We start from the raw sequence: 24,676 nt of genomic DNA, 5'->3' as shown, positions 1-24,676 counted from the left end.
TGGAGAGATGCTCAGAATAGAATGTGAAGTTGAAAAAGGTGCAAGTTGATCAATCTTAGCATCTCTAGGTGTGGAGCAACCAGACAACTGTGATGGAATAGCGCCAGCTGTGTATTCTTGCCAAAAAGTGGAACCTGGATCTAACCAGACCTCTAGAGCTGAGTGTCATTTATAGGAAATACAAAGAAAAGAGGAATACTTTCAATGGTGCCACAAGGAAACAGACAAACACAGAATATGGAACAGTGCACAGGACAGTTGGTTTGTACACCTAGTCAATGGCAGGGGGAAAGGAGGGAGGACTGTCCTCAATTAAAAGAGACTTAGGTGTCATAACAACCAAATGCAATGTAGGGAGCTGTTTAGGTCTGGACTTAAACCTATTATAAAAGGACATTTTTGAGATAATCAGGGGAATTTGATTATGGACTGAAGAATCAGGTGCTAAGACATCATTATTAATTATGTCTTGTATGATAATGGTATTATGGTTATATAGCAGAGTGTCAATTTTTTGAAAACAAGATGCACACTGAAGTCTGTAAGGCTGAAATAACATGACATCTGGGATTTGTTTTAAAATGAAAGTTTGATAATTTTGAATTTGTGTGTTGGGAGTATGTACTATTCTCTGCTTTCGATATGTCAGACATTTTTAATGTAAAATAGTAAATAGAAAATGCAAGGTGAAAAAAATAAAGTTTTAATGAGGAAATGTGTGTAAAATCCTTGTGCCTGGTTCATAGTTGAGAAGTATTAGCTTCTAATATTACCATTGTTTAGGAACTATTTCCCTAAAGTTCTGTTTCTGTTGCTGCATCCCAAAACTCCATGGCTTGAAACAACAATCATCTCTTATTGAGCTCATGAGCCTCCGGCTTGGGCAGCACTTGACAGGGAAGGCTCATGGCTGCTCCAGCATCTACCTGGGCGGATTTACTGAGGGCTGGATGATTCACTGCCAAGCTGGCTCACTCGCTCCGCTAGCAAGTTGGTGCTGGCTGCTGGCTGGGAGTTCAGCCAGGGTTGGGGGCTGGAAGACTCAGTTGCCCCCAGTGTGGGCTTCTCCACGTGACCTGAGCTTCCTCACCCAGCATGGTGGCTGGGTTCCAAGGGTGACCATCTCCAAAGAGAAAGCTGTGTGGAAGCTGTGTTGCCTTTTATGACCCAGCACTGGAATTCCCACAGCATCACTTCTGCTGTACACAATTAGTTGAGACAGTCCTGAAGGCTCACGCAGATTCAAGGGGAACGGACATTGACTTTCCTCTTGTTGGAAGGTGGTGGGTAGCAAGGTTGTGGAAGACATACGGGACTGGGAATATCGCTGTGATTGCTTTTGGAAATGACAGTCTGGCAGGGCTAGATATTAGGTGATTTCCAGTCTCAACAACCCTGATATATCACCACGCAGGAAGTTTATTTTCCACTTTTTAGGATTATTCCCTTAGGAGGACATCTCCTGGAATAGGCATGTCAGTGACTAACAAGGCTTTAAACAATAAAGGCTTTTCATTATCTTATATAACAAGAAAGCTGGAGGTAGGCAGCTCCAGGTTTAGGGATGTGCTCAATGGTGCCATTAAAAGCCCAGGCTTCTTCTCTTTGTCCACTCTGCCTCCTCAGTGTGTTGGGTTTCTGTCATCAAACTTGTCACCTTATGGATGTGAGATGGCTGTTGTAGTTGCAGGTATCACCTCCTCAGATGTAGCATTCAAACAAGGGACAGGCACTTTCTCTCTCTCTCTCTCTCTCTCTCTCTCTCTCCCCAACCCCCAATCTCTCCCCAACCCTAATATTTTTAACAAGGATGAAATTCTTTCCTCAAAGCCCCAAGCAGATATCTCCTTAGGTCTCTTTGGCCAGAATGGGTCACATGGTTTCCATTAACTGCAAGGGAGGCTGGGAAAACAAGTACCTGGTCTTTCTAGCCTCCATCCTGAGAGGTGGGCTTTGTCAGCCAGGAAGAAGAGGAATTGGAGTGGCTTTAGGGAAGTCAACCAACAGGGGTGGGGGTGGCGGTTCCTAGATCAAAAGGTATGAACTGTTAAAAAAATTTTTTTAATTGAAGTTTAATAAAACAGAAAGTGCCCAAATTATTAAGGATATAGCTTGATGAATTTTCACAAGGTGAACACTAGTATCCAGATTATACACAGGGCATTGCCAGCCCCTCAGCAGCTCCCCCAGACCCCTTTCCACTCACCATCCCCAGTCACCGACAGCATAGGTTCCTTTTGTCTGATTTGGGACTTTATATAATTGGAATCATGCAGTACAGCTACATTGTGTCTGGTTTCTCTCCTTCAGCATTATGTCCGTGTGATTCATCCATACTGATGTGGGTAACTGTAAATTGTTAAGCATTGTTGTATACTATTCCATTGAGAGAATATTTATTCATTTGAGAGTTTCAAGGTTGGAGTTATTATGAATTGTGCTGCTTGGACATTCCCATGCATGTCCATGGATGCCCACGTGCACACGTTTCTGTCACGGAGTTACCTAGGAGAGGAATCGCTGGGTCACAGGGGTGCCTGCCTTCAGTTTTAGTGGATGCTGCCCAGCAGTTTCCCAACAATGCAGTGTGTGAGCGTTCCAGTTTCTCCACATCCTCAGCAACACTTGGTAGTGTCTGCCTTTACTTTTAGCCATTCCTGGGGAGTGTGTAGTGCTATCATATTGGGGTTTTCATTTGCGTTTCCCTGAAGACTATGGGTCAGTGCCTTTTCATTGCTTACTCTGGGTCATCTCTCGCAAAGTGCCTGGTCAAGTCTTTGCACAGCTGTGGACTGTTGGAAGCCCTGGATGCACACTAAGTAATTGTTTTCCAAAAGAGCTGTGCACATGTGGCTGCCCCTGTGCAACTGCCAGTGCTCCAGTATTTTGGGCACGCCATCTCCTGGGCACACACAACCCTGAACCACAGTGCACAGCATGGCAGGCAGAGCAGGGCTGGGTTTCTAGCTCCCACTGCCCCCACCACTGGGAGCCCTTCTTGCAACAACCCGTGGCCACGCCTGATGGCCCTGCCCACCTCACATTGTACCAAGAGCCTCACTTTGATCAGCTGGGCCATGCTCAGAGGAGATGAGAATGACATGAGAGTTTGCTCAGGCTGGGTGCACTTATGCTGGAGAAAAAATGACTCCGGGGCACTTGTTCAGTGGCTGCAAATAACCAAAGGGCTGTTCTGGGGCCCAGGAACCAGATTTGTTGTAGGAGGCCTAGAGGCCAGAACCAGGCAGGCGAATTTTAACTCAGCACCGTTTAGGCTGTGAAAGTTCCATGAGGTCTGGGTTACTGCTGTAGCATAAAGCCAAGCACACAGTAGGCACCTAATATGTACCTTTTGGATGAAATGACTGCTTAATAGAGCTATCCTGCTGTGGAATGGGCTGTCAGGGGGTGGGGGAAGGTAGTGAGCTCCCTGGCACTGTGAATGTGCAAGGTCAGGCAGGTGACCGTTGTGGAGGGATGTCACAGAGGGAACAACGCCTTTGGTGCCTGCTGCCCTGCATGGTATGAAAGATTCTCCCAACCCCTAGACTCTGTGAAGCTTTGAATTATCCATGCTGGGATTCAGTAAAGGCAGGCTGATTGCAATATTAGCTGAAGCAAAATCTAATTAGGAAGGCAAATTGATTTCCAAAAAAAGAAGTGGATGATGTGTTCCCAGGACTGTTAGAAATGGCTTTTTAATTGTCTGCTCCTTTGTATTATTCATGCAATTGTGTGCCTTTGTGAGCTCAGTCAGTCTCTCACTTTCCTTCCCACTTCCCTCTCTCCCTCCCACCATGCTTAGCACCTTCTCTGTCCCAACCCCTTCTAGGCTGGGCTGGGCCATTCCTCAGGGACAGCTGGGGGGCCCTCGGGGAAGATGGAAACAGAAAAATGCTGGGGAGGGGCCCCTGGGGAGGGGCCCCAGGCCCCCAGGCCCCCAGGCCCAGGGGCCAACAGGGAACCACACAGAGCTGAGAGCCAACCTTTCTGCCCTCACCCCCACCCCAGGTAGCCCGGTCGCAGGGGAAGGGCATCTTCCTCTTCCGGAGGCTGAAGGACATCATGGACTGGAAGAAGGTGAGCTTGCCCCTCCCCCTTCCTCCCCAAACCCTCCTTTGCCCTTGCATGGATGAGGGGCCCCTCCTCCTTGCCCTGAAAGCTTGGAGGACTGGCAAAGAAGTTCTGCCCACAGGTCTGCCTATGGGTGCAGGGTCTCTGGAGCCAAATTGCCTGGGTTCAAATCCTGACCTTGCCACTTAATAACTGTGTGACCTTGGGCAAGTCATTTCACCTCTCTGTGCCCCTGTGAACCAGTGAATTAATATGTCTAAGAGAATGGTGCATTCTTTTCCTGGGCCTCCTGCTCACCTGGCTGCGGAGAGTTTGGCTAACTCTTCCTCCAGGTCCTGGACTGAGCCTGAGGCAGGTCCCTCCCTCCCCCAACCCCGTCCTTGTCACAGCAGAAATCCTGGTCCCAATCCTGCCTCAGCAGCTGTGTGGTCCTGGGGAAATTGCTGAACCCCTTAGGGACAATAATGTGCAGGGTGGGTGTGAGGGGCAGGATGACAGAACTCCACAACCAGCACCTACCGTGTCAGCAGGCTCACAGCAGGTGCTCAATAAATGAACTTTTCCTCCCCACCGTGTGTCCTGATTCCTCCCATGAAACTGTCGGGGCACCGCTGCGAAGAAGCTCACCAGCTTGGAGGCTCAGCCGACTCCGAGCGCTGTCAACCCCTCTGGCAGCCACATGAGTATAGGTGTGGGTTGCCCTGGGTCCCAGAAAGAGAAGACCTGGCTGCCTCGATATTGAGGCAGCTTGGGGGTGGGGGTGATGGTAGGTGTAGAAAATTCTGGCCCTTGGGCCCAGAAGCCCTGAGTTCCAGCGCTCACTGCCACTGGCTGTTGTGTGACCTTACCAGGTGTGTGACCTTTGCCTTTGGGCCTCGGTTTTCTCACAAGGTTACTGTGAAGGGGACAGTGGGTGGGAAAGGGCTTTGCAGATGGTGAGGTGAAAAGGAGCGTGCTATCCTCCTGAGCTGGACTGGCCTGCAAAGAATTAGCAGGTAGAGAAGGGAGAGGAATGTCCTTGGAGGCCTGGGTGGTGCTCCAGGCAGCACTGACCAATGGAACTTTCTACAGCGGTGGGAATGGTGCACACCTGTGCTCTCCGATGTCCTGACCACTAGCGACATGTTGATATACTGAACACTGGAAATGAGGCTAGTGCGATTGAAGGACTGGATTTTTAATTTATTTCCTCTTTTATTGCGGTAAAATATACATAAAATTTACCAGTTTAACTCTATTTGTGTACAATTCAATGGCATTAAGTACATTCATAGTTTTGTGCAACAATCACCACCATCCATTTCTAGAACTTTTTCATCTTCTCCAGCTGAAATTTGTAGCCGTTAAACACTAATCCCCTCCTGCCCCCCTGCCCCCAGCCCCTGGCAACCACCCTTCTACTTTCTGTCTCTATGAATTCCACTACTCTAGGTACCTCGTTTAAGTGGAATCATACAATATTTGTCCTTTATTTTTTTATAGTTCATTCTGATCAGGATAGCTTTATTTTATTTTATTTTATTTTACATCTTTATTGGAGTATAATTGCTTTACAATAATATTTGTGCTTTTATGTCTGGCTTATTTCACTTAGCATGAAGCCTTTTTTTTTTTTTTTTGCGTTACGCGGGCCTCTCACTGTTGTGGCCTCTCCCGTTGCGGAGCACAGGCTCCAGACGCGCAGGCTCAGCGGCCATGACTTACGGGCCCAGCCGCTCCACAACATGTGGGATCTTCCCAGACAAGGGCACGAACCCGTGTCCCTTGCATCGGCAGGCAGACTCTCAACCACTGCGCCACCAGGGAAGCCCAGCATGAAGCCTTTAAGTTTCATCCATATTGTAGCATGTAACATCATTTCCTTTTAATCAACTTAAATATAAATGTACATAGCCACATGTGGCCAGTAGCTGCCCTATTGGGAAGCACAGATCTAGAGGTTAAATACCCAAGCTCTGGGCCCAGCCTGTGTGGGTCCACTTCCCAGCTGTACCACCAACTGGCTGTATTACCATGGGCAAGTCATCCCCCGTCTCTGTGCTTCAGTTTCTCATCTGTAAAACGGGTATAACATTAGTACTTTCCCGACAGGGTTGATTTAAGGATCAGATCATATACCCCCAAGTAGAGTGCCTATCACAATGCCTCGTATACAGGAAATGCTAAAAAAATGTTAATAACAATTATTATTACTACTAGGATACAAGAAGTTCTGATGACCAGAAAGATGATATTCCCGTGGAGAGCTATGTAGCTCAGCGTTACATCGAAAATCCCTACCTGATAGGAGGTAAGGTGGCTGTCTCTGCTCCTGCCCTTCCATGGAATGGTCGGTCAGTCAGTCAACAAGCCTTGATTAGCAGCCCAACGTGGGCTCAGCCTGACACCAGGCATGATGAGGTGCAAAGACAGAATCCCATCCTGCATGCTTCTACCTCCCAGCCGTCGCCCCTAAGGTTTCCCCTGCCTGGCACGCCCTTCCCTCTCCCTTCCTGGTTCACTAAAATCCTCCTCATTCTTCAAGAACCAGCTCCTTCATGCATTTATCCAACAAATATTTACAAAGTGCCTAGTCAGTGCCAACCATTGTCCAGGGTGCTGGCTGCCCACCCTGCTCTCTTGGAGCTTACACTCCGATGAGCAGACGGCAATAAACCAGAAACAAAGAAGTAAGAGAGTTCCACACAGCGGTGAGTGTTAGGAAGTAAATCAAGTGCAGAGTGAGGGAGGGCCTCTCTGCAGAGGTGACAGGAGCTGAACCCTGAATGACAGCTAGGAGTCACCCGTGGGTAGATTTGGAGGCAGGGGGAGCTGTAAGGGCCAAGGGCCTGAGGCGGAACCAGGCTACGGCGCATGAAACCTTCTCGGATTTCCCCAGGCCGTCTCCACCTCTGCTTTTCCCCGCACGGGGGTGCCGTAAAGTACAGACACATCAGGCAGTATGTGAGGAGGGGCGTCTTGGGAGGGTCTGGTCTGAGAGGAGCCAGAGCTCCAAAGGGGTCAACATCACTTACCTCCTCTCACTTCCTCAGGCAATGTCCTTCCCCAGGGGCAGTCCGTGGTGTCTCCTCCACCCCTCCCTTTCCCAGTGACCCCATCCCTTCTCGTGGCTTTAACCACCCCCCAGATCCAGTGACTCCCAGCTTTCTGTCTGCAGCCGAGACCTTGCCCCGCAACCCAGACCCTGATTTCCTGCAGCCTGTATCATCCCCTCGCAGGCATCTCTCAGCAACTCGAATCCAACAGGACTAAAATCCAGACCTTGTCCTACCCCCCACCATCTGGCTCACCCACCAGCCTCCCCCAGGGGACACAGCCCTCGCACCCCCAAGCCAGAAGGTGGAGACCGTTCTGGGAGCATCCCTCTCTTCCCTCCCACATCCGGTTCTTCATCAAGCTCCCATGCAGCTTTTGAACCTGCTGGCCACCTCCATCCCAGTTCCGGCCACTGTCCTCTCCCTCCAGGGCAACACGCCAGCCTCCGCACTGATGCCCACTGCTCTGGCCCCTTTCGCTCCGCTCTAAACACAGTTGCCAGAGGGATCAGACACCCTTCAGTAGCTTCCCATGGTTGGTGGAACAAAATCCAAAAACTGCACATGACCTGGCCTCTGCTGACCTCACTGACATCTCCTTCCACTCTGCCCTTGGACCAAGCTCTTTGTCGCCTCTGGGCCTCTGCTCAGGCAGCTCCTCCTGCGCGAAGGCCCCGCCCCATCTGGGCTAGGCAGGCGCCCGGTACCTCCTGTGGCTCACTGGGATTCACATCTGCCTGTCCACTGTTGTATCCCCCAAACGTAGCATGGTACACAATCAGTATTTGTTACACTGATTAATTCTTTCCTTGCCTGACAGGCCGCAAGTTTGACCTGCGTGTCTATGTGCTGGTGATGTCGGTGAGTGACCAATACATGTGCCATCCTCCAGTGGCGGGGAAGGGACAGTTGGACTGGGGGACAGGGGCAGGAGCCATTCTGGGGGCACCCGTGTGAGCTGTCTGGTTTAACCTGCCTGGGAGAGCCCGGGGGTGGGTAAACAGATCCAAGCTTTGCCGCCTCAGAGACCCCAGCAACTGGATTGTCCCTCTGCCTTCTTTATTCATTCAGTCATCCATGGTAACCACAGCTAGCATTTATTGAGCACCAGGCCCAGTATTTAGCAGGTTTTATCTCATTCAGTCCTCCTAATAACCAGGGAGGTAGGATCTTTTATTAGCCTCATTTTACAGATGAGGAAACAGATCAGAGGGATTGAGTGACTTGCTTGAGGTCACACAGATGGTGAGTGGCAGAGCTGGGATTTGGATCCAGGCATCTTACTCTCTTAACAAAGGAGGTGCTAGACTCCCTCCACCCATGCATTCGACGAACACTTAAACCTTCATGGTGCAATATTCTATGCTGGGAACAGGATATAAGGGTGTCCAAGACAGGCTCGGCCCCTGTCCTCCTGGAGCTTACAGTCTGGTGGGGAGTATGGACACACCGTGAGCTGGTGGGTGTCACATGTGGTGGTGGAGCAGAGAAGACACCCATTAATTTTGTTCCCTTCTGCATCTCCCTACCCCTACTTCTACCTCCAGGGAAGGAGGGGGATCGAATCAAAGGAGGCTGAGCAAATTCATGAAGGATGATGTGGGAAAGAAGGCAGGGCATGCCAGGCGGAGGAAACAGCAGGTGCAAAAGCTAGGAGGTGTGAAAGTGCTGGTACTGATTCCCCTTCCCTTTTCTCTCTCTCCATTTCCACCTCCCCCACAGTACATGCCGCTGCGAGCCTGGCTGTACCGGGACGGCTTCGCCCGATTCTCCAACACCCGCTTCACACTGAACAGCATTGATGACCAGTGTATCCTGGCATCCCACCCCCTACCCCTAAACGTTCTCCACATACCCTGCTCTGCCTGTCCTCTGGCTGGTCCTGAGATAACTCATTCATTCCACAGATGTTTGCGGAGTGCCAGGCTCTGGTCTGGGCACAGGAGATACAGCAGTGAACAAGACAGCCCTGGTCACTTCCCTTCCGGAGCTTACAATCTTGTGGAGATGGGGGATCCTCCAGTGATCTGAGGAGAGCAGCCCTGCTCTGCTCAGAGCAACTCACCCCAGGCTTCTCTGCTTGATGATCATTTCACATTGATTCCTGTTCATAGGATAGGAGTGTTTGAGTCCCTTTGGAGAATGTTTGCGTCCTTTTACATGCCTAGTCATCGGCTCACTCATTCACTTGAATACAATGTCCTTTTCACCCATCAAATTGACAGATATGAAAAATTTGATAACACGCTATACTGGCGAGGCTAGGGGAGTACATACATTGCTGGTGGAACGTGAACTGGTACAACCGCTTAGGAGGCAATCTGGCAAATTATCAAAAGACAAATGCACGGACCGTCTGACCGAGCAATTCCCTTCTGGAGTTTATCCTGCAGGTACACTAACAATATAGTAAAAGAGGGGGTTAAATGTTATTCACTGCACAGCCTTGTTGTGAGATTTAAAAACAAAGAAAATAACTAAATGAATCACTCATTTTTACAGTGGAGTACTATACAGCTGTTAAAAAGGAACGGGGGGGCTTCCCTGGTGGCACAGTGGTTGAGAGTCCGCCTGCTGATGCAGGGGACGCGGGTTTGTACCCCAGTCCGGGAAGATCCCACATGCCGCGGAGTGGCTAGGCCCGTGAGCCATGGCCACTGAGCCTGCACATCTGGAGCCTGTGCTCTGCAACGGGAGAGGCCACAATACTGAGAGGCCCGCGTACCGCAAAAAAAAAAAAAAAAAAAAAAGTATGTCTCTGTATATGTTTTTATCTGTGCATAGATATCTCTGGAAGGATGTAGAAGAAACAGGAAACAGAATTTGCCTTTGGGAGGAAAAATGGGTAGGTGGGGACTGGGGTGGGAAGGAGATACTCCTTATATACATTTTTATACCTTTTGACTTTTGAACTATGTGAATGTATTATCTGGTTCAAATATAAACATCAAAGATTGTTTTTAAGATTTTCGGACATGAGCATCAGAGGAAAAGGGGTAGATGATCAGCAATATTTAGGAGGTAAATCAGCAGGACTAGATTCCCTGCATATGGGAGAGGTGGAAATGGCAAGTGATGTTGCCAAGCTTCGGGCTTGGGCAATCCAGCTGATGCTTTTAGTCAATTCACATCACTGTGCCTTAATTTCATTATTCAGTTAAGTGTCTGTCCAAGGTAATACATTCCCTACATGATAGAAGGGCTTAGGCCCTCCTGAGAATTTTCTACAATTTGTTTCTTTCTATTTAGCCAACTTCAGCCTTTCTGATATGTTTGTTTTATTTTGTGATTCTAACAAGCCTTTACCATATGCAACTCATCAAATTTATTTTAGTTTCATTTTTTGCCACCTCATTTCTTTTTTTTTTTTTTAATTAATTAATTTATTTTTGGTTGTGTTGGGTCTTCGTTTCTGTGCGAGGGCTTTCTCTAGTTGCGGCGAGCGGGGGCCACTCTTCATCGCGGTGCGCGGGCCTCTCATTGTCACGGCCTCTCTTGTTGCGGAGCACAGGCTCCAGATGCGCAGGCTCAGTAGTTGTGGCTCACGGGCCCAGCTGCTCCGCGGCATATGGGATCTTCCCAGACCAGGGCTCGAACCCGTGTCCCCTGCATTGGCAGGCGGATTCTCAACCACTGCACCACCAGGGAAGCCCCCACCTCATTTCTTATTAAAGTTAAATGGTACATGTAAAGCACTTAGACAATGCCTAACCTAGAGTGACTACTCAGTACAGGTTAGTGGCCTCCCGGCCCCCATTTAAAAGTGTTTGCTTATCTCCAGGCATCATGGGGCCTCATTAAACTGAGGCCTCTCCCGGCACCTTATTAAACTGAGGCCTCTCCCAGGGCTAGCTTCTGTTTAATGAGGCTTTGCCGTTTTCACAGTGAGTGAATACACGTAATTTTCCATCCCTTCTTTTAATTGTTCTTAATTTTTTAATACTGAAATAGTTAAATTCTATGAAAACTGCAGGAAAGGCTGTAACAAATCTATGCATCTACCATCCAGATTTAGCAGATATTAATATTTTGCCATATTTGCTTTAGATACACAGCAACTTTTAAAATAATAAAGCAACTTGGGATCACAAAATAATAATATATAATATTATTAACCTGACTTTAAATAAAGATATATAATATATATAGTTTACACACAATTATTCAAATACATATATGCATATACACACACCCAAAATATAAAAATATTCACCTTAACACTGTAGTAGTAAACAAGCAGAAACAGCTTAACCCACCCTAGAGGGATGGTGAAACGAATGATAAAGCATTTCCAGGATCCTGTGTAGCTGCTGAATACAATGAGATGATTGAAATGTCATGGAAAAGTACCTACAGGAATTCCCTAGCGGTCCAGTGGTTAGGATTCTGCGCTTTCACTGCTGAGGGCCCGGGTTCCATCCCTGCTTGGGAACACTAAGATCCCACAAGCTGCAAAGCGCTGCCAAGAAAAACAAACAAACAAACAAACCCGAAGGTATCTACAGATAGACCATGAGGTGGAAACATGTGCCGAGGTGGAAACATGTGCCGTGTAGAACTGGGATGTGTTTACAATCCCATTTTTGCTTTTAGGGAAGTATGTTTCTGTTTAGAAGAAAGTATGAAAGGATATTCATGAATCTGTTAACTTTGAAAAATTCAGAGGATTAGAATCAGGTCAGGAAACATTTACTTTCAACTTTACACATTTCTCTATATTACAAACTGTGCTTTATAACCACTATGAATTACTTTAATAGGAAAGAGAATAAAACATTTAAAGTATATTTATATAATACTTTATATAATAATATACTTTATATAATAATATAAAGTATATATTATTTATCATAATAAAAGTATAGCTCTTTAAAGACAAATCAGAAAATACAGAAATGTACAGAAGGGGGAGGGAGGAAAAGAAACCTTTTCTAGTCACACTTTCTGGAAATAATTACTTACCTTTTTGATGTCTTTCCTCCCAGGTTTTTTGTTGTTGTTTGGCCTTTTATATATGAGTGATCCGACTGTATAACTTTTTTTTCACTAAACGGTATTTAAGTATTTTCCTTATAGACATTTTTTATTAGTTACAAAGTATTCCACTGAATTGGCTTACTAATCCTACTTGCTGCAGGCATTTGGGAAGTAGTCAATTTCTTCCTGTTATGACAAACAATGCTGCAAAGAAACATTTTTTTCATAAATCTTTTACTATATTAAAATTTTTTCCTTTGTATGATGCCACAGGGGTATAAATACTGGGTCAAGGGCATCGGCCAGATTGTTTTCCAGAAGATTTCCTCATATTTTTACCCTCCCACTGACAGGGCCCATTTCATCCCAGCTCCCCAGTACTGGGGACGATCAATTAAAAAACACATTTCCAGGGCTTCCCTGGGGCGCAGTGGTTAAGAATCTGCCTGCCAGTGCAGGTGACACGGGTTCAAGCCCTGGTCCTGGAAGATCCCACATGCTGCAGAGCAACTAAGCCCGTGTGCTGCAACTACTGAAGCCCACGTGCCTAGAGCCTGTACTCCACAACAAGAGAAGCCACCACAATAAGCCCGCGCACCGCAATGAAGAGTAGCCCCCACTCACAGCAACTAGAGAAAGCCCATGCGAAGCAACAAAGACGTCACACAGCCAAAAATAAATAAAATAGATAAATTTATTTAAAAAAAACACATTTCCAAAACAATTGGCATATCTAGGTGAAGCATATATTGGAATTCATTGTACTATTCTTGCAAGTATTCTGTGGGTTTTAAATTTTTTTCCAATAAAAAGGTTAAAAAAATATAACTGACTTGATGGGGAAGCACATTTTTTGCCTTAGAATTTGCATCTCTTCCAATTTGCATTTTTCCCCCATTTACATTCCTTTAAAATTGTGTATCTTTTATTACTAGAAACTTTGGGCACTTTCCCAGATGGTCTTTTACCAGTTATATTTTCTCTTTTATGTTTTCATATCCTTTATCTATTTATCTATTAGGGTCATACAATTTTATTGTTAACAATTTATGCGTGATTTTCATGTGACAAAACATTAGCCTGTCATATTTGTTACAAATCTTTTCTCTAGTCATGTTTGCCTTTCATTTTTGCCTTGACATCTGATTAATTTCCTTTTCACAGAGTTGACTATATCCACAGATTTCCTCTGTGATTTCTATTGTCATTTCTAAGATAAGAAAATCCTTTTCCCCCTGAAGATCTCACAGCTAATCAGTTCCACTTCTCTATGAATTGGACCATTTGTTTGCTTACTCTTTGCCACTTAGCTTGTTGGTCCATTGGAACCTGGTTTCAGGTCCATCTGTGGAGAGGGGAGGCTCTGAGGTCAGCTGACCAGTCACCCACTCTCCTCTTTTAGCCTCTGTTTCTCCCTGGAAACTAGGGAAGTCCCTGACTTCTCCTCCCTGCAGGCAGGAGCAGTGTGCGGAGAAATCTGAGTGTTTCCTCCATCACAAGGGAGCGATTTCCCCTCTTAAAGCCAGTAACTCACTTTGCCTGAACATCCTCTTTTTGCATTTTTTAAATAACAATTGTATTGTGATATATTCACATACTACACAGTTCACCCAGTTAAATCATACAACTCAATGGTTCCTTTTTAAAAAAAATAAATGTATTTATTTATGGTTGTGTCGGGTCTTCGTTGCTGCACACGGGCTTTCTCTAGTTGTGGCGAGTGGGGTTGTTGCAGTGTGCAGACTTCTCATTTTGGTGGCTTCTCTTGTTTCAGAACATGGGCTCTAGGTGTGTGGGCTTCAGTAGTTGTGGCACATGGGCTCAGTAGTTGTGGTTCCTGGGCTCTAGAGCATAGGCTTAGTAGTTGTGGCACATGGGCATATTTGCCCTGCGGCATGTGGGATCCTTTGGACCAGGGCTCAAACCTGTGTTCCCTGCATTGGCAGGCAGATTCTTAACCACTGCGCCACCAGGGAAGTCCCAACTCAATGGTTCTTATCATCTTCACACAACCATCACCACATTCGGTTTTACAACATTTTCACCATCCCCCAAAAGAAACTCCATATTCATTAGCTGTCGTTTCCCATTTCCTTCCAACCCCACTTCCCAGCCCTATGCAACCACTTTTTACTCTGTATGTTTGCTTATTCCGGACATTTCATATAAATGGATTCATATAATATGTGGTCTTTTGTATCTTCTTTTATTAAGCATAATGTTTTCAAAGTTCATCCATGTCATAAGCTGTATCAGTACTTCATTCCTTTCTATTGCTAAGCAATGTTCCATTGTATGGATATAGCACATTTTATTTATCCATTCATTAGTTAATGGACATTTGGGTTGTTTCTACTTTTGAGCTATTATTAATAATGCTGCTATGGACATTTATGTACAAGTTTTTGTGTAGACATATGTTTTTATTTCCCTTGGGTATGTACTAGGAGTGGAGTTGCTGGTCACATGGTAATTTTTTTTTTTTTTCTTTTTGCGGTATGCGGGCCTCTCACTGTTGTGGCCCCTCCCGCCGCGGAGCACAGGCTCCGGACGCGCAGGCCCAGCGGCCATAGCCCACGGGCCCAGCCGCTCCGCGGCACATGGGATCCTCCCAGACCGGGGCACGAACCCGTATCCCCCGCATCGGCAGGCGGACTCTCAACCACTGCGCCACCAGGGAGGCCCACATGGTAATTTTATGTTTAACCTTTTGAAGAACCACTAAACTATTTTCCAAAGCAATGAATCATTTTACATTCCCACCAGCATGGTAGGAGAGTTCCAGTTGCTCCACATCCTTGCCAACATTTGTTATTATCTGTCATTTTTTATTATAGCCACACTAGTGGATGTGAAGTGGTTTTGATTTGCATTTCCTTGATGACTAATGATGTTAAGCATCTTTTTGTGTGCTTCCTGGCCATTTGTAAATCTTCAGAGAAATTTCTACTCAAAGTCTTTGCCCATTTTCTCATTGAGTTGTCTTTTTTATTGTTGAACTGTGTTTCTAAATGTATTTTTAATACTGCTCCCTTATCAGATACATGATTTACAAATATTTTCTTCCATCCTGTGGGTTGTCCTTTTTATTTTTTAATATATATTGTTCCATTGTTTGTTTTCTCTTTTTTAAATGTTTATTTATTTATTTGTTTTTGGGTCAGGTCTTAGTTGCAGGCACACGGAATCTTTTTGTTGCAGCGTGGGCTCTTTGTTGCAGTGCTCAGGCTTCTCTCTAGTTGTGGTGTGCAGGCTTAGTTGCCCAACCAGGGATCGAACCTGCATCCCCTGCATTGGAAGGCAGATTCTTAACCACTGGACCGCCAGGGAAGTCCCTGGTTGTCCTTTTTTTTTTTAAGGACTATTTTTTAGAGCAGTTTTAGGTTCATAGCAAAATTGAGAGGAGGGTACAGAGATTTCCCATATGCCCCCTGCCCCCACGCATGCATAGTCTCCCCCACTATCAACACCACTCACCAGAGTGGTACATTTGCTACAATTGATGAACCTATGTTGACACATCATAATCACCCAAAGTCCATAGTTTACATTAAGGTTGTACATTCTATGGGTTTGGACAAACGTATAATGATATGTATCCATCATATTGTATCATACAGAGTAATTTCACTGCCCTAAAAATCCTCTGTGCACTGCCTTTTCATTTTCTTCATAATGTCCTTTGAAACACAAAAGTTTCTAATTTTGATGAAGTCCAATTTATCTACTTTTTTATTGCCACCTGTGCTTTTTTAATCTCAATGTAATTTTTTTTTTACATCTTTATTGAAGTATAATTGCTTTGCAGTGCTGTTAGTTTCTGCTGTACAACAAAGTGAATCAGCTATATGTATACATATATCCCCATATCCCCTCCCTCTTGAGCCTCCCTCCCACCCTTCCTACCCCACCCCTCTAGGTGGTCACAAAGCACCAAGCTGATCTCCCTGTGCTATGGAGCAGCTTCCCACTAGCCATCCATTTTGCATTTAGTAGTGTATATTTGTCAATGTTACTGTCTCACTTCATCCCAGCTTCCCCTTCTCCCCGTGTCCTCAAGTCCATTCTCTACATCTGCATCTTTATTCCTGCACTGCCACTAGGTTCATCAGTACTGTTTCTTTAAGATTCCATATATGTGCATTAGCATACAGTATTTGTTTTTCTCTTTCTGACTTACTTCACTCTGTGACAGACTCTAGGTCCATCCACCTCATTACAAATAACTCAATTTCATTCCTTTTTATGGCTGAGTAATATTCCCTTGTATATATGTGCCACATCTTCTTTAACCATTCGTCTGTTGATGGACACTTAGGTTGCTTCCATGTCCCAGCTATTGTATAAATAGTGCTGCAATGAATATTGTGGAACATGTATCTTTTTGACTTACTGTTTTTCTCAGGGTATATGCCCAGCAGTAGGATTGCTGGGTTATATGGTAGCTCTGTTTTTAGTTTTTTAAGGAACCTTCATACTGTTCTCCATAGTGGCTGTATCAGTTTACATTCCCATCAACAGTGCAGGAGGGTTCCCTACACCCTCTCCAGCATTTATTGTTTGTAGATTTTTTGATGATGGCCATTCTGACAGGTGTGAGGTGATACCTCGTCGTGGTTTTGATTTGCATTTTTCTAATGATTAGTGATGTTGAGCATCTTTTCATGTGTTTGTTGGCCATCTGTATGTCTTCTTTGGCAAAATGTCTATTTAGGTCTTCTGCCCATTTTTGGATTGGGTTGTTTGGTTTTTTGATATTGAGCTGCATGAGCTGCTTGTATATTTTGGAGATTAATCCTTTGTCAGTTGCTTTGTTTGCAAATATTTTCTCCCATTCTGAGGGTTGTCTTTTTGTCTTGTTTATGGTTTCCTTTGCTGTGCAAAAGCTTTTAAGTGTCATTAGGTCCCATTTGTTTATTTTTGTTTTTGTATTTGTTTTTTTTTTTTTTTTTTTGCGGTACACAGGCCTCTCACTGTTGTGGTCTCTCCCTTTGCGGAGCACAGGCTCCGGACACGCAGGCTCAGTGGCCATGGCTCACAGGCCTAGCCACTCCACGGCATGTGGGATCTTCCTGGACCGCGTCCCCTGCATCGGCAGGCGGACTCTCAACCACTGCGCCACCAGGGAAGCCCTATTTTTGTTTTTATTTCCATTACTCTAGGAGGTGGGTCAAAAATGATCTTGCTGTGATTTATGTCATAGAGTGTTTTGCCTATGTTTTCCTCTAAGAGTTTTATAGTGTCTGGCCTTACATTTAGGTAAGTTTAATCCATTTTGAGTTTATTTTTTTGTATGGTGTTAGGAAGTGTTCTAATTTCATTCTTTTACATGTAGCTGTCCAGTTTTCCCAGCACCACTTACTGAAGAGGCTGTCTTTTCTCCATTGTATATTCTTGCCTCCTTTGTCAAAGATAAGGTGACCATAGGTGCATGGGTTTACCTCTGGGCTTTCTATCCTGTTCCATTGGTCTATATTTCTGTTTTGGTGCCAGTACCATACTGTCTTGATTACTGTAGCTTTATAGTATAGTCTGAAGTCAGGGAGCCTGATTCCTCCAGCTCCGTTTTTCTTTCTCAAGATTGTTTTGGCTATTCATGGTCTTTTGTGTTTCCATACAAATGGTAAAATTTCTTGTTCTAGTTCTGTGAAAAATGCCATTGGTAATTAGACAGGGATTGCATTGAATCTGTAGATTAATTTGGGTAGTGTAGTCATTTTCACAATGTTGATTCTTCCAATCCAAGAACATGGTATATCTCTTTATCTGTTTGTATCATCTTTCATTTCTTTCATCAGTGTCTTATAGTTTTCTGCATTCAGGTCTTTTGCCTCCTTGGGTAGGTTTATTCCTAGGTATTTTATTCTTTTTGTTGCAATGGTAAATGGGAGTATTTCCTTAATTTCTCTTTCTGATTTTTCATTTTTAATGTATAGGAATGCAAGAGATTTCTGTGCATTAATTTTGTATCCTGCTACTTTACCAAATTCATTGATTATCTGTAATAGTTTTCTGGTGGCATCTTTAGGATTTTCTATGTATAGTATCATGTCATCTGCAAACAGTGACAGTTTTACTTCTTCTTTTCCAATTTGGATTCCTTTTATTTCTTTTTCTTCTCTGATTGCTGTGGCTAAAACTTCCAAAATCATGTTGAATAATAGTGGTGAGAGTCTTGTTCCTGATCTTAGAGGAAATGCTTTCAGTTTTTCACCATTGAGAATGATGTTGGCTGTGGGTTTGTCATATATGGCTTTTATTATGTTGAAGTAGGTTCCCACTATGCCCACTTTCTGGAGAATTTTTTAATCATAAATCAGTGTTGAATTTTGTGAAAAGCTTTTTCTGCATGTATTTCACCTGTGCTTTTGTTGTCACAAAAGCTAAGAAGCTCTGCCTAACCCAAGGTTGCAATGACTTATTCCTAAATGTTATTCTAAGAGCTTTATAGTTTTTGCTCTTATATTTAGGTCTGTCGTCCTCTTGGAGTTAATTTTTGTCTATGGTATGAGAAAGGGGTCTAACTTTATTCTTTCACACATGGATATTCAGGCATCCCCACTCCATTTGTTGGAAATACTTTGCTTCCCACCACTTAACTGTCTTGGCACCCTTTTCGAAAATCAGTTGACCAAAAATGTAAGGGCTCTCTTCCTTTTAGTGGTTTGTTATGTGCTTATTCTTTTGAAATTAAGGCAGAAAATCTCTCAGACAAATGTGAAAAAAAAGTCTATGAAAAGCCCTAAAGAAGACATTCTAGGAAAATGGTGCTACAGAGAATACCCACCTTCTCTGGAGAGGCTGAAGCCCTGTCCAATATGCCACAAATATGGAGAAACATACGTGTTAGGGGAATTAGACTTGGGTCAGTGACCTAGAGCCTTTACCTCCGCATCTCTGAAATGTCCCAATGTTACCACCCAGGGTTCTTGGCCTCCTCAATCAATAGAAATTGATCAGAGGCCAGAGAAGAAATTCAGCCAAGGCTTTATTGGGGCCCCTTCTGCAGCAGTGGAGAGCAAGAACAAGTAACAAGTTCCCTTACTGCCTTGCTCACCAAGGTGGGGGGAGCTGGTTCCTTATATGGGATGAGGGTAGGGGTGTGTCCAGGGGTCGGGCCAGAAGGGTGGCTTAGGTGTTTTGCCCAACCCTTTGGTGGTGGTGGTGTGTAGGGGGCATGTGCAATACCCTGCTTTTGCTCCCGACCCTCTGCTTTTGCTCCGGGCTCTTCAGAAGTGGCAGTTGGGCTTTTTGGTCTCTTTGTATCTTGTTATCCATAACTTGCCCCAACTGCGCTTGCATGCAGTTATTTTTAGTCCCTTATAGTTTCTTTGTATCCAGGTGCAAGCACTGCAGCAAAAGGTCTCAGCCTGTCTCACCAACAAGTCCAAGTGAAAGTTATGTCTTGTCACTACACAAGGTTTTGGGGATCCATCCTACTTAGCTATGTGGAGGAGGATGTTGAGAAGGGGGTATTCTGAGTTGCTGTCAACCTCTCTGAGCCTCGAAGCTCTCTTCTGTGAGATGGGAATGATTTGGGGAATACATGAGCTGAAGTGTTTGAACATGCTCTGTAAGCTGCAAAGTGTTGCCAATGTTACTGGTGGTGACGATGGTAATGATACCGAAAGGCAGACTCTCAGGGCTGGGACTTCAAAGGCGGCCAACTTGACCCCATCCCAATGCTGGGTCACTTCTCTGATATTCCTGCAAAGTGGCCACCCAGCCTGAACCCCTCTAGTGAGAGAGAGCTCAGAATGTCCTGAGATGGCTGTTCTGTGCTTGGTCTTTCTACATGTTAGAAAGTGTTCTCTCCTCTTGCGTGGAGCAATCCTAATCTAATATCAGCCACGCCAGGTACTGTAAGAGGTGCTTCTACACAGCATCTTATCTTTCAGATAACCCTGTGAGGTCAATATACTACTACACACCCCCATTTAATAGGTGGGGAAACAGGTTCAGAGAGGTTAAGTGACTTGCTCAGGGGCCCACAGCCAGTAAAGATAGATGCAGGCATAGTTTGAACCCGAGCCCACCTGACTCCAAAGCCCCCGCACGTGGCCTCTGGGCTGTTTGGTAGCCTTCCCCCATCAATTGCCAAGCAAGGGTCTCAGTTTGGTCCCTGGGGGCTACATGGCGCAGGGCTCAGCTCTTTCTTGTCCGCACTGCCCCTTGACCACTAATCTCTGCCAGATGTTCACCTCACCAATGTCGCCGTGCAAAAGACGTCTCCCGACTACCACCCAAAGAAGGTGAGGAACCTGGGCTTCTGCCCTCCAGGTATGGCCTCTGGGACTGGGCTGGGGGGAGGAGGAGGGATGCCAAGGAGCCCAAGAGAGTTCTCCAGCGAGGTCAGGTCACCCTTCCCGTTTGCAGGGCCCAGGGCAAGAGTACAAATGGAGGCCCACACATCATGTGTCTAAATATTTAAGAGTTACAAATCAAAAGAACACACCCTTTAAAAAATGTGTTGTATCCTCCTACCTTGACAGATATACTCCTATCACCTACCTATCTATCTATCTATCTATCATCTATCATCTATCTATCTAATAACCTGCAAGGCCAGGTTCATATTTAGAACACTCAGACTTCTCAGAGTTAAAAGCCAGAACAGAAGAGCACAGGAAGGGATGGTCCCCAGCTCCCCATCACCCCAAGGGGGCTTCCTGCAAACACACACACAGACACACACACACACACCCCCAAAGCAGCAAGCTGTTGGTGACTCCCTGGGCCTTGGGGTGCACACATGGTCAGGGCAGTCTGTCTGCATAAGGGCAGGCCCAGGGAGGAAGCTGGCACAGGGCATTTGGTCAAGGACTTCTTGGGTGGTGGATAGCAGCAGGCTGTGCTCTAGAAAGAGAGGCACAGGCTCTTGGGCACGTAGAATCTTCACCCCTCAAGGAGGGACACACTTGGGGTTCTCCTAATCAGAGGACTCAGGGCTGGACCCCTCTCGTCCAAGCCTAGGGGCTGTGCTGATGGTAAGTGATGGTCTGGACGGGCCAGGTCCGGGTTGACTGAGGCTCCCTCTCCCAACCCGGCGGCGGGGTCCCAGGGCTGCAAGTGGATGCTGCAGCGCTTCCGGCAGTATCTGGCGTCCAAGCACGGGCCCGAGGCAGTGGAGACGCTCTTCAGTGACATGGACAACATCTTCATCAGAAGCCTACAGAGCGTGCAGAAGGTGATCATCAGCGACAAGCACTGCTTCGAGCTGTATGGCTATGACATCCTCATAGACCAGGACCTCAAGCCGTAAGTGGCTGGGCTCGCGGCCCGGAGAGCATGGAGGGATGTTTTACACACTCTGCACCCAGACTGCCCGGGTTTGAGCTCAGCTCTGCCACTTCCCAGTGGGACACACTTTCTTTTTCTGTGCCTCAGCTTGCCTGTCTATAAAATGGTCACTGTGGGACTTCCCTGGCGGTCCAGCGGTTAAGACTCTGCGCTTCCACTGCAGGGGGCACGGGTTCGATCTCTGGTCGGGGAGCTAAGATCCTGCATGCCGCGCGGTGTGGCCAAAAAAAAAATTTAAAAATTAAATAAAATGGTCACTGTGCCTATAAGATTGTTATGAGGAAGAAGTGGGGTACTGAGCCCCATGCCTGGCACTGAGGCCTTTCCTGAGCATCTGCTGAGTCAGCAATCCTCCCCTCCTATCAGGCAAGAAGCTTCCCCTCTGTTAGTCCTGGTGCTTGGAGGATGCAAAGTGCCATGTAAGGGAATACTGTTACCATGTCGATCCCTGCCAAGGATTTTGTGCCCTCCCAGTGCCCACGAGGAGGTTGAGCTGATGAGTAGAACAAACCTGAACTATCAGGGAACACAGTGATGGCCCTTACGTGATACAACAGGGCACAGAAGCCCAGTGGGGTTGTTGAGGCAGCTTGAGGTCATGCAATAAGTCAAGGGCCAAGCCAGGCCCAGGGTCCATGTTCCTGGGCTGAGCTGCTCCCACAGCACTGAGGTTCCTGGACCCAACCCCCTCCCCAGGGTCACTGTATAGCTGTTGAGGGGCTTTCTGAGCCAGGAGTAGGAGCCCTAGAGCAAGACCTAAGTTGGGCCCAAGTTCAAGAGAAACAGGGGCCGGACACCAGCGGGTCTCTCTCCCTTGCCCCCGGGGATGCAAGATGTGCTATGGGCATTAAAGTGGACACTGAAAGGGGAAACAAGCTTGGCAGGAGGCAGAAGATAGTGGGAAGGGGGCCCTAGTCTCCCACTGACCTGCTGGGTGAGGCCTCCCCTCTCTGTGCCCCAGATTCCTGTCTGTAAAATGACAGGGTTGCACAAAACAAGCGGCTGCAGGCTGGCGGCCCTTGGGCTGCTTTTGGCCTGCAGACACTTTGAGTTTGGCCTTCCGAACGTTTTTTCATTTGGTTGATTTTCATTGACAGTCTCCAATAACTGGAAGATGTTTACACAAAAATCTGGATTTTTGGCTTTTCTGGAAGAGTCAGAGGATCTTGCAATTCTGGGTTCACATTCTCACAGGGCAACGCTCTCCTAGAGCCTCCATAGCCACCCCTTTAGACATGGGATGCTCTTTCTGGCTCACCACAGTCCCTACCCCTCCCTGCTACTCTCCACCCCCTGACGTGTCAGGCTGGTTACCATTTATGGGCAAAGTTTCACTAGGACAGGAGTTTTTCTTGTACTCACAGCTCTTTTGAAAGAAGGAAAAGTGATAATAAGCATGAGGGCAGCAAAATCATTCTTACCCCCACCAACTTACTTCATATAAGTCACCACCTGGACCCTGTGGGGATTGCCCAAGTTTGTGACAGTTGTTTTCAAAAGTTCTGTGCTTCCCTGGTGGCTCAGTGGTTAAGAATCCGCCTGCCAATGCAGGGGACACGGGTTTGAGCCCTGGTCCGGGAAGATCCCACATGCTGCGGAGCAGCTAAGCCCGTGCGCCGCAACTACTGGGCCTGCGCTCTAGAGCCCACGAGCCACAACTACTGAGCCCGCGTGCCACAACTACTGAAGCCCGCGCGCCTAGAGCCCGTGCTCCGCAACAAGAGAAGCCACCACAATGAGAAGCCTGCGCACCACAACTAAGAGTAGCTCCCTCTCGCTGCAGCTAGAGAAAGCCTGCGCGCAGCAACGAAGACCCAACGCAGCCAAAAATAAATAAATTATTTAAATTTAAAAAAAAAGTTTTAGCCCCTGAAACCTTTCTTCAAATGGAAATGTGGAGAGAGCAGCCCTGGTTGAATTGAGGGTGAGACCCAGGCACCCTATCTAGCCTCTCAGTGAAATTCCAGGGGCCTCAGGAACCAGGTAAACTTAAGCTTCTCTACTCCCTTCCCTCCACAGGTGGCTCCTGGAGGTCAATGCATCCCCATCACTGACAGCCAGCAGCCAGGAGGACTATGAGCTCAAGACCTGCCTCCTGGAAGACACCCTGCACATCGTGGACATGGAGGGCAGGTGAGGGAGAGCAACCTTGCTCACGCATCCCTGTACCTGACAATCAGGGTTCCCACCGAGGATAGAGAACTCAGAACCTTGGGACTTGAGAGGCCCTCAGCGATGGCTCTGTCCCCACCACCCCACCATTCTACAGGTGGAGAAACTGCAATGTCCACACAGGGTCAGATCCTGGCCCAGGGACTTAGCCCTGTCCCAGCAGAGCAGGCCAACTACAGCTTTCTGAGATTTGGTCCAGCAGGATTTCCTCAATATTTCCTGACTGTGGGACCCTGAACCACTCACTTCACCTCTCTGAGCCTCAGTTTTCTCACCTGTAAAATGGGAGATTTCATATCTATCTACCTCTCAGGTTTGTTAGATTAATTTGCCAAGATAATTTATTATAAAGTGTGTAACTCACAGAAAGTGCTCAGTAAGAGGCTATTTACTTATATAACGATGTGGATATAATAGAAAGATCCAGGGTTTGACTTCAGGAATGGCTCAGGCAGTGTTGGCTGGTTTGTCTGTTCTCACTTCCCTCTCTCTCATCTCTTTCCTCCGTATTAACTTTTCCCCAATTATTCTGACAAAAGTTTGAGGGCTGACTCTCACTGCTCATTGGTGGGGATTGAGTCGCATGCCCATCCCGGAACCAATCACTGTGACTCTGATTGACCTAGGTAGTGTGCCCACCTCCCAGGGGGTGGGGTTAACCCCACCTGAGCCATGAGAGTGAGAGAAGGAGGCATCGTTTTCCAAAGAAAAATCCAGGTACCCACAGGCTAAAAAAAGGTGAAATGTATGCTGAGCAGGCAGAACCTCAGGTGTCCACTATAGCCACCATCACTTATTCATTCAACAAACATTTGAGCCCCTACTATGTGCTAGGCCTTGTGCCACACACTGGGGACACAATAAAGGACACGACAGGCCTAGTCCCTGCCTTCATGGAGTCTGTGGTCTGGGAAGAACAGCAGACTTTAAACCAGAAAGCACGAATAGGTGCATGTTACTGGGGGCAAGTGTGGAAGCCTAGGGACAAATTGGGGATGACCCCTCTGAGGCCTGTGTGGGTGCCTGGGAAACGGCCAGTGAATGGATGGACAAAAGAAGGTACTCTGACAGGGTGGGCACCAGTCGGGTGCAGGAAATGGTCAGGGACCTGGCTTGAG

General features: G+C 46.5%; 1 protein-coding gene across 1 annotated transcript in view; it reads left to right on the top strand.

Annotated features, from left to right (window-relative positions):
- Window positions 1-24,676, top strand: part of TTLL9 (tubulin tyrosine ligase like 9) — a 55,882-nt gene that overhangs the window by 25,026 nt on the left and 6,180 nt on the right. The window contains exons 5-11 of the mRNA XM_082644647.1: window positions 4,012-4,080; window positions 6,274-6,364; window positions 7,930-7,970; window positions 8,832-8,919; window positions 20,280-20,338; window positions 21,148-21,344; window positions 23,406-23,519. Coding sequence (XP_082500773.1) covers window positions 4,012-4,080; window positions 6,274-6,364; window positions 7,930-7,970; window positions 8,832-8,919; window positions 20,280-20,338; window positions 21,148-21,344; window positions 23,406-23,519 — 659 coding nt within the window. The remainder of the gene's footprint in view (window positions 1-4,011; window positions 4,081-6,273; window positions 6,365-7,929; window positions 7,971-8,831; window positions 8,920-20,279; window positions 20,339-21,147; window positions 21,345-23,405; window positions 23,520-24,676) is intronic.

Source organism: Mesoplodon mirus (genome assembly GCF_964341445.2).
Source record: "Mesoplodon mirus genome assembly, chromosome: 15".
NCBI classification, from domain to species: Eukaryota; Metazoa; Chordata; class Mammalia; order Artiodactyla; family Ziphiidae; genus Mesoplodon; species Mesoplodon mirus.
The sequence above is the reverse complement of the archived record's forward strand: the minus strand, read 5'-3'. Positions and strand labels throughout refer to the sequence as shown.